Source organism: Nannobrachium achirus (assembly GCF_963921795.1).
Source record: "Nannobrachium achirus genome assembly, chromosome: 12".
NCBI lineage: Eukaryota > Metazoa > Chordata > Actinopteri > Myctophiformes > Myctophidae > Nannobrachium > Nannobrachium achirus.
The window spans coordinates 56047565-56061841 of NC_137832.1; the positions used below are offsets into that span (position 1 = coordinate 56047565).

Here is a 14277-nt window from a genome sequence, read left to right on the forward strand (position 1 = left end):
GATGGAATATGCAAAAACGGACAGATCCGTGTCGATCACATGACTGTCGAGATACTGCCTACCGATTTGTAGGATTTTTGGACAAAATCTGTAAGAATAGTGTACAGAAATGTGTTTTGCGAACATCGGCCTCATGGTGGCGCTAGAAGAGGCCCATTTGAAAAATGTGGGGCAGAGGTTCTGAATTGGCACCCAGGGAGTGTGTGTGCTCATTTTGGCAGTGACCGGCCCAACGGCGACTGAGATTAGGTGGTAACAGACGGACGGACGCACACACACACACACACACACACACACACACACACACACACACACACACGGACGGACGGACGGACGGACGGACGGAGGGGAAAACATACTCTCACCATGCCTTCGACTGATGGAGACAACAAATCATACACTTTTTTTTAAATACATGTTGTAGTGGTAGATCTCGGCTTACACATTCAAAGAAAAAGTGCTCATGGGCTTGGAAAGGTTGAGGGCGTTCGCGTTCCACATTTTAGCGTCATAGTGGAGAATGCATTTTTTGTGCCAAATCTGGGTTGGACATGATCTGTGGAGCTCTGGTAAAGTTTGAGTTTTTTGTTTTGTTAAAGTAACATTATCAATACTACAACAAAGAGATACTTTGTTGCAGGTAAACATCCTGTATTCATAGGCAATCACAATTCACCCAATGACAAAATGTTTCAACTCTTTTTTAACAGATAAAACATATAATTGGACTTTGTTTCGCAACTGGTAACTAAAACTGTCAAATAATTTTGGATTAAAAAAATAAATAAAACAAATATTTACCAGTTTTGGAGTAAAAAGTGCAATATTTAAGTCTGAGGTGTAGTGGAGTAGAAAAGTACCTCGAAATTGTACTTAATTAATAATAATAATAATATAGCACTGTAGTTCTTGGCTGCCCTCTATAGCCTCAACAGATTCACTACAGGACACATAGGAAAACAAAACAGTAGGCCTATCATATTTTGACCTGTCTCAACCTCTATGGTCTCAACAAGAGGGACTTTAAGTAATTCTTACTGAACAGTCAGTGGATGAATAGGATAGCTTGCCAACTAGCCCACATCCCACACAGATGATTTAGACCAGCGGTGGTTCTCAAAGTGGGGTCCAGGGACCCCCAGTGGTACTGAGGAGGTTTCAGGGACCCCAACAAGATGAGGAACAGTTTAATGTCACGATTATTTCACTGGATACTAGAAGGTAATGAATGCAGTGATAGATTTTTAGATGATAGATTATGTTTTAAATTGTTGTTTCCTACAATAGTTATTCTTCTTCTTCTTCTTCTTCTTCTTATTGTTTCAAAATATTTTAAAACATTTTCTTTCTTTCTTTTGTTCAGTAAAAAAAAAAAGTTAAAAATTCATTCTATTAGCTCCTGGGAGACACCAAATGTCTCTTTGATCATTTAAGTTTCCGCCCCAACAGCAATGATATCATGTAGGCTAATGTAAGTAGGTGGAAGGCCTATTCTTACTACTTTAGTAATATTCTAGCCAATTAAAACTAGCCTACTTATACTTGTGTTTATATTTTTATGTATTGTGTATTATTGTAATAGTAGCCTCAGACACAGTTTCTTTTTTTTATTGTTGTATTTAAGAGTAAGACATTCAAGCAGTAAACACAAACCAGATCTCATTTTCCCCCATCTCGATTTCCCTCTCCTGTCCAGTATTTCACTATCTTGCATGTGACTCGTGTGAGTTTTGATTTACAACAATTCTGGACATCACAGTTTCACTTTTTGTGAACACGTATTACACCAAACGCAGTGTCCTATCGAATTGTATGACGGTAGGGGGCGTTGTTTTCGGCTAATCCACGCTTTGGATGTGTTTTCACTTAATGACAAGTTACAAAATGATACAGCTGGCTAATAGCCTATTAAGCGTGGGGGGGGGGGGGGTTCCAGAGGGCCCCTAGCAAAATAGTTAGGGTTAGGGACTACTGTCCAAGTGTCCATATATGGACCCAAGAAGAACATTGGTTCTCAAAGGGGGGTCCGGGGACCCCCCAGGTATCCTTGAGGGAGTACCAGGGGTCCCAAGCTCAATGATAGTTAGGAACCAAATGGACCCTTATGGGTCTGTATCAGAGAGTGTACAAATGGAACCAAATGGATCCTAACGGTCTATTTGGTTCCATTTGTACACTCTCTGAGAGTTCCGGGGGGGGGGGGGGGGGGGGGGGTCCTTCCGGGGGGATGTGCTGGCCATTGGTAAAAACTCCCGAACCGCCATAAAAAAAGAAAACATCGGCCGCTGGTAATTACATTAACCGCCTTCGTTCCATTTTGTAAAAATCACAGTAACCGCTCATCGGTTAGTATTTTGGGCCTCGCCGTGACTCCGGAAGGCAAAGAAATCTGGTGCGAGGCCGCGCACAATGAGGGCCTCTCCAACTCCTTTTCCCAGGCTGAATCAGGGGCCCAGCACGTCCCTGAGGGGGTCCCCAGCTAAATGATAGTGGAACCAAATGAACATGTAACTCAGAGAGTGTACAGATTTGGTTCCATCTGTACACTCTAATTTAACACTCCGAGTTATATTAACATTGATTGTACAATATAAACTGGGTTGCCTAAAGCATGTCAAACTGGTAACTGGGGGTCCTTGAAATCAAAGTGGTTGAGAATGACCACTAGAAAAAAAAATCTTCTTTTATGGGGTCCCTGGCGTATCTTTTCAAATGGTATCTCTTCACAAAAATGTGGAACGCCTTAGGCCTGAAGGCCTTAAAGGAGTGTGGATCACCCTGAAAAACCACTTACAGGCAGCAGCCGTTCGCAACTGGTAAAAACAAACATAGCCCAGCCCTACCCTCCCCCTGACCCTTCTTTGTATTTACTGTATGTTTTTTTATTTTACTCTTTCTTTAATTGTTTTTTTTTAAATATTTTCCCTTTTTTCCTGACTATATCTACTGCATAGTACTGTGTTCTATCCGTCTGTCTTTCAATGTTATATGATACTTCAATGGTTTCCTATGGAAATAAGCTTAGTCTTTTCTAGGATCTCCTTTTAGTAGACCTTGTACCAGTGAACTCATGAAACTGTACCTTTTCTCCTGCTATACCATCAACATGTGGAACGCCCTTCCACAAGCCCTAAAGGAGAGCAAATCCCTAGCCTCCTTCAAAATTGGTATGAAAAGTCACCTTCAGACAGCAGCTACCCGTGACTTGTAAATAGACTAAGCCCCCATGCTCCCCCCCCCCTTTTTCTTTGTATTCTGCCTTTTGTATTTGATGTTATGCTTTTGAAACTGATATTATCCTAGATAAAGTACTATGTTCTATCCGTCTGTCTTTCAATGTTATATGAGATACTTAAAGTGTGGTTCCTGTGGAAATAAGCCTCGGCTTTCTAGGATCTCCTTTTAGTTGACCTTGTACCAGTGATTTGTACTGTCATGAAACTGTACTTTTTTTCTATTGCAAACTTCTAATAAATTCTTCAATCAATCAATCAATCAAACTCCTAATGAAGTCTTCAATCAATCAATCAAAGGTGGCCCTAGCTACGTTGTGTGTGAAAACAGCTCCCTCTGGCGGCCACAGAATCGCACGGGGCCACCGGGTTCGGCGTGACAGCCATGCAGCAGCAGAGAAGGGGGCATCTATCCGCCGCGCTGTGAATGCCGGGAAGGACACAGTAGTTTCAAGATGGCGGCGAGCAGAAGGCTGCACAAGGTAAACCTCCTGATGTTCCTTTTTTCCCCCACTCCACCACATCCACCGTGAACTTTGAATGACGGACCCGTCGACCTCCCGGGGGTCGTAGCGTCTCACCAAAGAGCCGCTCGGGACGATAGGAGACGGAACGTGGGACGATAACGAGGCTAAACAACCCCGCTAAAAGCGAGAAGTCACTCCTCGCTGTGTTAGCCGCGATGCTAAGCCGCTGTTGAGATGCTTCCCGGCTAAGCGGAGCAGCCGGCGAAATGTAGGCCGGAGGGAGAGAGAGGAACCCCGGGGCGTTGGTTGGAGAACCACCGGGGCGGTGGGGGTTTGTGTTGTACCGTATCGTCGTCCAAAAGCCGAGCTAACTGCTCTTAGCTTGTTTGGCTAACGTTATAATAAGACCCATTGGTAGGGAAAATGTACTCGAATGTTTTACTTGAGTAAAAATATCGATACCGCAACGTCCAAGTGCGCTGTACGAAGTACAAACAGTATTTGTTTAATATCGAAATGTACTTAAAGTACCAAAAGTACTCGTCGTGCCGACTGTTCCCATTTCAAGTTTACGAATGTATGAAATTCCTCTGAAAATAGCAGATCTACAGGTTTAGATGTGCTATTTTCAAATGGCCAAAATGTGTGTAAAGTTGAAGTGGTTATTGTATGTTTTGTTATAATAATCCCAATTGTGATAATACTAACTCCTCTTAGCATGTTTGGCTAACGTTATTAAGACCCATTGGTGTAAAGTAACTAAGTACATTTACTCAAGTACTGTAAAGTACAGTTTGAGTTGCCTTCATTTTACAGGAGTATTTTCCAATTTCCAGTACTTATGCTTCCACTACATCTCAGAGTAAACATTTTACTTTTACTAGTAAAAACTAGATTGATTATTATTACAAAACATAGATTAACCACTTCAGTCCAATATGTACATTTCAGCCATTTGAAAAAGTACAAAAGTACTGGTATTAGTATTATTATTGCTATCAACATGTACAGGTAGAAAGGACTCATTCAGAATGTCCCATATTTTGAAAATGACAGATCTACAAGCTCGCAAGTAGTGAGCTTGTGGAATGTAGATCTGCTACTTTGAAATGGCCAACATGAGTATAGGACTGTGGTATCTTAGGAACTCGAAGAAGTGGTTAATGTTAATGCATGGTTTGTGAAAATGACAGATCTACAAGCTCGCAAGTAGTGAGCTTGTGGAATGTAGATCTGCTACTTTGAAATGGCCAACATGAGTATAGGACTGTGGTATCTTAGGAACTCGAAGTGGTTAATGTTAATGCATGGTTTGTGATAATGATCAAAATCTACAAAGTAACAGTGAAGTAAAAGTAAAATATTTGCCTCTGAGATGTAGTGGAGTAGATAGAAGTAAAAGTACTGAAAATTGGAAATACTCAAGTCAAGTATACAGTACAAATAACTCAAATGTGTACTTAAGTAAATGTACTTAGTTACTTTACACCACTGTTAAGTCGGCTAGCTAGCTAAGAAGCTCGCTAACCTCCTCTGTCGGTCTCCAGTTAGCATGCTAACCCGCTGCTCACTGTGTTTGGTGGCTGTAACAACCGCTAGCTTCAGCTAAGTGAGCTAGCCTAGGTTGTTGGGGATGGGTGGGGATGGACTTATCGTGCGAATTAAGCCAGAGAGAAGGCGTTTTCGTTTGATTATTTGTTCAGTTCAATTAATTGTTTGGTATGTGGTTGTCAGCCATTGAAAAGAAGGCAACACCAAAAACACCAATGGTTGTGTTGCTCTGGTTTCACTTCAGCTTGATGTCTGTCAAGTCTCTCAGCCGTCACATAATCAGCCGGAAAACGCAAAACTGTTAATTAAAATCTCTGTTTGTACAAATTAGAAACAGATGGATGAATTAACACTTAAAGATTTGATCAGGTCACATGGGCCCGTTTTTTTTAAGTTGACTTGTGCATTTTCTTTTAACGAACATTATATTATCAGCTGATCATCATCATCATCATGACGTTATGCAAATTGCAAAAGTGAAAGTAAAGCCTCATTTTTAATCCATTGTACAATTGTTGTCCAGGGCAAATAAAATCAATCTATAAGATCTACAAGAGTGGCTTGTGTAGATCTTGCTACTGATATTACTTGTGTAGATCTGTTATTTTTGTCGAGCGACACCCTTGAGCGATGGTCTGTTTTTACCGGTTACACTATACCAACTGGAAAGACCTGTCTGCATTGTGGATAACCTGGTCACAGTACACTGCAGGTTCAATGTCCGACATGTACGTGATCAGTCATAACACCTAGCTGCCTTATTTTCAAAAGTGATGCCCAGAAAAAGATGAATCTGTCTATGTACTGTTTTTCTACTTTATAATAATTAGACAACTTGAACTTGCATCCCTATTCGGGGAGGGGGAGGCATAATTGCAGATACCTAACCCTAACCCTAACCCTTTAGATTGTAGTTATACACATTTGTGTGTAGACAAAAAAAATCAGTACAGAGATCAGTAAGGCACCCTAAAGGGCGAGGTTGCCCAGGACGGAATTTGTTTGCAAGTTTGATTCGAGTTGCGGTTGGTTGTTTAAGTTGGACAAAATGTTCCCAAATATGGATATGACTGACGTCTGATATCATAGATATCTTATGTTATAGACCACATGAGACTCACACACAATATGTCAATATATGGGCATTCCAATCTATGGGCTTAATATTGATGACATCAGGGATCTCCATATATGGGCAGGTCAGCTATTCATGGGTTGCATTTGTAGTCCTACAAGTCCATTTTGAGGACCAACACGGGTGTTTTGATTAACGTAGAACATTGGTTCTATGCCAATCAGACAAATTGAACGCCTGTGTTGGTCCTCAATATGTCCGGTTTAGGACTACAAATGCAACCCATGAATAGACATTGACGCCTTTGTAAATGAATTCTGTCTTGGGCTTGGCCATATATGGATTTTACATATATGGGCAATGCCAAATATGGGTCAACAATGTGATGTCACAACAGGTCAGCTAATAGACATTGAGGCGTTAAGCTGCCTTGGTCATTGAGTCAACAATGTGATGTCACAACAGGTCAGCTATAGACATTGAGGCATTACCTACCTACTGACTGACTCACTCACTGACGGTCAGTATCTGCCGGGTTTGATAGTAAATGCTCCGTACGGTGGCAAACACTCTGGCCCAGTTGACGAAGTCTAGAGGGTTTAACTGGTTATTGGTTAACAGCCTGTACTATAGTTTATATGAGCTGTTTGAACTTGTGCGACTAAGAGGTGTGTCATTGAGTTATTACCCACAAAAAGGAACAAAGTGTGTCCCTTATCAGTTCAATAAGAGACATTTGTTTTTAGTTCCAAATAAGGGAACTATTCCGTATTTCAAGGTACAATTGGCAACCCTAGGAACAAGTGTTACTATGAGTGACGTGAGGGCTGTCTGACCAATATCGATACTTTGAGTGACGTGAGGGCTGTCTGAGCAATATCGATATTATCTGTAATCCCAGGCCATGTCAGGTAGTTGATATACTGTATATGGCATGAGTGTTGCGTTGTCCTGGTTTTAACCAGTTACGGTTAGTATGTATAGTTGATCTACAACACTTTGCATTGCAGGGCGTTGTAAGCTTGTAGATTGTCTATTTTCACTATTAAACTAATTCTATCATCACACACACACACACACACACACACACACACACACACATATATATATATATATATATATATATATATATATATATATATATATATATATATATATATATATATATATCATAAAATCGATAACGAGATGTTTGGTAAAAAAAAATATATATAATTGTATTTCATTTTGTTGAAATGATGGGCCATCCTTCTGGCAAGGATATGTAGACACCGTGCCTCCTCGTAACCTACATTCTTCTACTTTTCCCCTCACTCTCTTAGGAACTCGAAGAACTTCGCAAGTCCGGAATGAAAAACTTCAGGAACATTCAAGTCGATGAATCAAACATATTGACATGGCAAGGGCTCATTGTTCCTGTAAGTCACTTTTCAATTGTCTTTCTTGGTAGATGAAGTGCGTTTGCACACCTACTACTTTTCTGTTTTTTTAAAATCTTCTGTTTGCCGTGCTTAATGTAACTCACTCTGGATTAAGCGTCTGCTAAATGCCTAAAATGGAAATTGAATCAGCTCTGTTTGTTCATAACTGTAGTCCCAGGTTTCCCAGTAGCAGATATAAACGGGGAAACGCACATGGCAGTGGCACCTTTATATTACAACGGAAATCATCATCGTGTCTCGTAACACTTCCTATATGGGGGTCATCAATATGTCCATACACGGATTAATGTGTCAGTGGCAAGACTTGTCTGTGGCGAATGTTTTCTTTTCTTTTTACAAAACATAATGTTTAAAAAGACCCAATTACTGTCAGTCTTCAGGTGTCCTTCAGAATGTATGACACTGATTAACTTTTAATTTTTTCAAGAGCCCCCATTAACAAATGAGTACAAATTGACTCATTTGTAAATGGTTCCATGTGTACACTCTGAGTTATAGACCTGTAATGGTCATTTAGGGCTAGCTCTTTATGTGTTTCTGGTAATATTATTTTCGACTCATTTTCATGTCCATGGCAAAATTTTAAATTTGACAAATGTCCACAAGTCAGCATGGCGATAACCCCTGCACTTCTGCCATGGTTTGATCATGTGTGCACCTCCTCTTCTCCAGGATAACCCTCCTTATGACAAAGGGGCCTTCAGGATTGAAATCATTTTCCCCGCCGAGTACCCCTTCAAGCCTCCCAAGATCACGTTCAAGACAAAGATCTACCACCCCAACATCGATGAGAAAGGACAGGTTTGTCTGCCTGTGATCAGCGCGGAGAACTGGAAGCCAGCCACCAGAACTGACCAAGGTGTGTGATAACCTTAAGCTCTATTACAAAAGGAAAACAAAAAAAGAATATTGACAAATGAAAATAGATAATCTACAAACTCTCCAGGCATTGTGAGCTTGTGAAATTACATTGCAATATCGATTTCAAAATGGGTATAGCAATCTATTTGAGAGTGCAATGAATTGTTTATTGGATATAATTTAAATATTGTGCATCCTTAACCTAGGTAGAAAAACGATAATGCGTTTCTATAGCAGTGCATTTCTAGGGTAGAATAAGTGACCATGTGGTGTCCACATAAAGAATTTATTGAGTGGAGAAGCACTATTATGTGCATAGCACTTGCCTCGCACGGAGCATTTATTGATGCCCGCAATGTTCGAAGTTCGAACCTATCACCGATGCTGTGCACAAACGGCGTGTCATCTGGCATTAGCGCTAATAGAAGAGTCTTTACGATAGAAATGCGTGACAAGGGCGGTGGCAGCTTTCAATGGACACAACCCCTAAACGTATAGGAAACTAGAGGGGTCCTAGGACTGATCTTGAGAATCACTGTTCTAGATGAAAGGGAGGTGTAAATTATGTTTTTGTTAACGCAAGTGTTAATATATCTCTATTCCCATAGTGTAGTAAACATTGCTATAGAGTGCTCTGTAACAGTGCTCTGTAACTCTTCTCTCCAGTTGCTTGGCAAATAGAAAATAAAATTTCAGGCCGGAATAACACGTTAATCCAATCAGGAGAGAGAACTCATGCCGGATACACAAGTGAAATTGGAAGTGAATAAACAAAATATGAGCATTGAGCAAGCTAATTTAGAATTTGAACACGTTAAAAAAAATCTGATAAATGGGTCCTCTCTCCTGGTCGGATGAAATTGGTAACACACCTGAACATGTATTTTCTGTTTACTAGAGAGCTGTAGCGACAGGGAAACACCTGGTGAACAAACACGCAATCTACCATCTTTTGTTTTAACCAAAGAATTATCAATTTATACCACCGCACCCTTTTTTTTGTTAAACAACCCTGACTTTTTAGTTTAGTCCCTGTCTTCCAATGAATTCATATATTGTTCATATTCAACCTGTAAAACATAAACGTTACATGTTCAGCTGTGTCACTTGAGCATTCATATATTTCATGACATTGACCGCAGGAAGTCAGTGGCCATGCTGTCGCAGTGAGTCGCGTAAAGATAGACGGCATGCCATCGTGGCCTGAATGCATAGCATCCAGAGAATGCCAGTCATTGTGTACGTTTCGTGGGCTTCACTGACGCCTTGCTTATTGGCCTGGCTGGTCATGGCCAATCTGCAAGCTCAGTAACTAGCTGGATGACTAAATGTGCTTCATTTGAGAAAATGTTGATTCGGGAAGCTGTGTGGGAGGGGGGGTTTGGGGGGGGGGGGGGGGGGGTGAGCAATGTAACCAGTCTCCAGCTGGAATCGAACCAGGAATGTTGGGATCTTCAGTTGTCTGGCTTAAGGCCTCATCGTTTGAAACACATAGCATGTAGTACATTTTAATGCAACCTAATTTGCATTGGATATGGGTAAGGTCCCTGCGTTATAAAAGTAATTAAAACATTTTAAAATGTTTGAAAGGGAAACGAAGTCCTCAAATGTGATGAGATTTGATTATACTGTAACATTAAAAAAATGGAAGTACATTAGGCCATAAGATGGCACCATTTCTTTCTATTCCGTGTCTCATGGAGGTCAGGCAGGTTTGAATCATTTCAAACCTTTGAAATTGTTCTATTAAACGCAAGAAAGGCTTATATTTCAGCGTGCTAACTTTCCAGGAAAAAAAGCTGAAGTTTTCGATTCACATGGAATTCCCATCAATGATGTCATCGTTAGGCAAGTTTCTGAACTGTCCAAAGGCCACCAACAATGAAACACCAGAAATGGTGCCCATCTTAAGCCTTAGTGTGTACCAATTATAAGACGATACTATTGAAAATGGGAGAAGTGCTCCTTCAAATAAATCTACAAATGTTTGTTTCAGTCTGACTTAAAAGTGTTTGTTTCTCTCCCTCCCCTTCCTCTTTCTCTGCGCTGTGTTCTTTCATTTCTCTTGCAGTAATTCAGTCCCTCATCGCTCTGGTGAACGACCCGCAGCCGGAGCATCCTCTGAGGGCAGACCTAGCAGAAGAATACTCAAAGGACCGTAAAAAATTCTTTAAGAATGCAGAGGAGTTTACAAAGAAACACGGTGAAAAGCGGCCAATGGACTGATCACACCCCTCCTCCCCTCCGATGAGCGTGTGCTCCCCATATCTCGCTCGCTCGCTCTCAGTCTCTTATCCCCCCCCCTTCATCTCACCCGCCCAACCAAATATCTTCTTCCTGCCTTCTCGCTACCTACCCCTGCCCTACCCCCATTCTATCTCTCTCTCACACATACACACACTCACTCTGTCTCCCTCTCTCTCTCTCTCTCTCTCTACCTACACCAGTGGTTCTCAGCCCCCTCAGGGTTCCTCGAGCCGGATTCCGAATGGACCCTTTACTGGTCTGTAACTCTCCGAGTGTGCAAACGGAAACCGAGTGTTCGGTTACCATTTGCACAAGCGCTGAGTTACGGGAGGTTCCTTTTGAAATGAGAAAGTTTGAGAACCAATGCTTTTTCACCCACCTTCCCTACCTGTTCTGACAAACACACACACGCAGACATCATCCTAGCAGGCCAGGAGCAGCTCTCCTGAAGTACCGGGGCGATGGTGGCCTAAACAGCCTCCCTCCCCAACCAAAGGACTCGCTGTGGATCCAACATGGTTCCTCCTCCTACCTCCTCCCCCTCTTCTCCTCCTGGTGACGTAGCTCCAGGCCATTACTAACTTTCTACATCTATTATTTTTGTTTTCTTGTTTTTCTTTCTTTTTTTTCTTTCTTTTTTTAAATTGTTGTTAAAAATTTGCCAGAAAAGGAAAAGTGTCTAGAAAACATTTTCCGAAGACAAAAAAAAACAAAAAAACTAAACAAAATCGCATTGAAGGTTTCGGTTTTAGCGTTGTACCCTCTTTTCCGTAAACATTGCCGCCAGCCCCCCTCCGACCTGAGTTTATCCCAGATCTGTAACTTGTTTGAGGAAATGTTTTGGTTTGATTTATCCTTAATCATGTTTTTGCTATTTGCAAACCATCTTTTACGTAGTGGGGGGAAAAAAACATCCTGTATAAATAATTGTCTTGGTTAAGGAAATGATTAAAAAAAGAGACAGCAAGGTTCTGGAGGTGTGTGGTACTACCCCCCCGCCCCCTCCCCCTCCCCACATTGTTTCACCCACCTATCCTGAACACAGCTTCTGGACATGCACTGCATTCTGTGGATCTGTGAGCCAGCTCTCAGTCTCTCCCCCCCCCCTCCCTTCCACACACAGTAGAATCATATCACAGTACACCTGTTATTCAATACGTTGTTTAAAAAAAAGAGAGGAAAAAGTAAAAAAAAAAAAAGAAGAAAAATAATGTTGGAGTCGTGTGATGATTAATTTTAAAATAATTGGTTTGAATTTACACTCCTAAACATGGCGAGTTAACCCGGAGAGCATCACAGTGGTTTTTATTAATGCTTTTTTGTGTCTCTTGTGCCAAATAAACGGCACAAAAAACCTTCTCTCTAAGCCGGGATTGTGTCCCGTGACGGGCTTTGTTTTGTAATGTAGATATAAGTTAGAAATTATCCGAGTCCATAGTTTAGAAGGCACTTATGTGTTTGCATGAGGAACTGGGAGCCATTTTGTGTTCCGTTTCTCCTACCCTCTCTTGTTCCCCTCATTAAATTATTCCGATTGGCACTTGGTACCAACCCTAAAAAAAGCAGGAAATCCCTTCGATGTTGAGTTAATACTTTGTCCTACGACGTTGTTGTGCGGCGGAGATAGCCGTCTGGCTACGCCCACCTCATGACACTGTTGTACGACGCAGAATACGTTAAGCATTAACCCCACAGCGCATGTATAACAAACGTACAACAGGAAGCCCCCCTTTGACCCATGCATCAGCACAGTGTAGGTTCCCGATATATCCTTTTCTTTTCCTTTTTGCCGTGCGTCGGTCAGCGCAGCACCAGTTGCAGATCATTCTTATTCAATCGCCCTGCTGTAAAAGGGACCCTAACTTTGTCACATGGGGAGGAAGTTGGAGAAGGAACCCACTACCGGCGGCGGAGAGAATTAAGACCCCTTCCCAGGGGGGCGGGAGGGGGAGCGGGTCCTCGAACCAAGCACCTTGTACGCAGCTGGGAGAGGGCTGGCTGTCCCAGGGGCGTGCCGGACGGACGGACGGATGTTCGGACGGACGGACAGGGACTGGAGCGGCCCCAAAACCCAAGTGTAACAGCTGTATGATCTGGTCCCAATTATTTGTTTCATAATAAAGATGGCTAACTATTTTGGCCTCACTGTCTGCCTGGTGCTGCTGTGCATGTTTGTTTGTGTGTCAGCGTTAATTTTGCCAGCAACATTTTGATTTAGCTTTAGAATATATCCACCTCTTTCCGCAGGAATTTACTGGAGAATCTTTTGCACCACACTTCCGGTTAACAGCAGACATACAAGCTCACGTTGCGTCGCAGATGCAGCCGTTGTGAGCTTGTAGATCACACTCTGCCGCGGCGCCGGAAGCTCTGTGCAACTTCTGCGCAATGCACGATGGGATGTTGGAAAGTTGTGGATTTATATATTTTTTAATAAAATGTAATTTATAATATTTTAGACGGGGGTAGTTAGCAGTAAACAGTCACTAACATGTCGTTGCTGTCGGGCAGAAACAAAACCTTATCTCCTACAGTAGTAATATTTATTTTCATGTTTTTGTTTTAGTGAATGAATGCCCTACTTATCCTACAAGACTTGAGTCTCACAAAAGTAGTGAAAATAGCCTTTCTACAAGCTTACTATGGTTTTGGAAAATGTTTCCACCTGACGGCAACGATATATTACTGCAATGTTCTTTCCCCAGTAACTTAATGGACCGAGAGAAGACTATATTAAAGGACAACTTTAGTTTATTACAACAAGGGTTCATATTTTAGATCGTAATTAAAGAATATAAAAGATGAGTGTTAAATTGATTTAATTTACTTTCTATTGTTTTAGAGATTCTTATTTCAGTGGTTGGGGGCGTACAAGTGGCTAAATATGTAATTTTATACAGAATAAGCCCATTCCCAATATACAACGCAACCTTTCATGGTTGGATGTGACTTATGGGGGCTAGAAGTATTATTGTGAATAGCAATAAAGAAACTGCTGGCTTATTGTGCCTAAAAAGACATATTTAGCCACTTGTACGCATGCCCCCATGCGTATGCAAGCCCCACATTTTAGCACGGTAAATGCGATAAAACAATAGAACGAAGCAAATGAAAACATTTTAACACTCACTTTTTCTTTTCTCTAATTACAATGTAAAATATGAACCCTTGTTGTAAAAAACCAAAGTTGTCCTTTAAGCCTAATAATTTATACACTGTGGTAAATGGTTGTCATATCTGAAGAGAAAAAAAAGAACAGACCTAGCATGTGATGCCATGCGCAATTTGTAGATCTGTTCTTTTTAAGCACCTGCCCTCTTGCGAAATTGACACTTCTATGTGCAAGTTGGGGTAGCAAACCTTATATAGTATAGTAAATATAGTAATATTTTCTTGTCATG

General features: G+C 41.4%; 1 protein-coding gene across 1 annotated transcript; it reads left to right on the plus strand.

The window, feature by feature from the left end:
- Positions 1 to 3654: 3654 nt before the first annotated feature.
- Positions 3655 to 13020, plus strand: ube2l3b (ubiquitin-conjugating enzyme E2L 3b). Its single transcript, XM_080739600.1, has 4 exons — positions 3655 to 3715; positions 7649 to 7744; positions 8441 to 8627; positions 10701 to 13020. Exons 1-4 carry the CDS (start codon positions 3689 to 3691, stop codon positions 10853 to 10855), a joined length of 465 nt encoding a protein of 154 aa, XP_080595726.1. The 5' UTR covers positions 3655 to 3688; the 3' UTR covers positions 10856 to 13020.
- The last annotated feature ends 1257 nt before the right edge of the window (positions 13021 to 14277 follow it).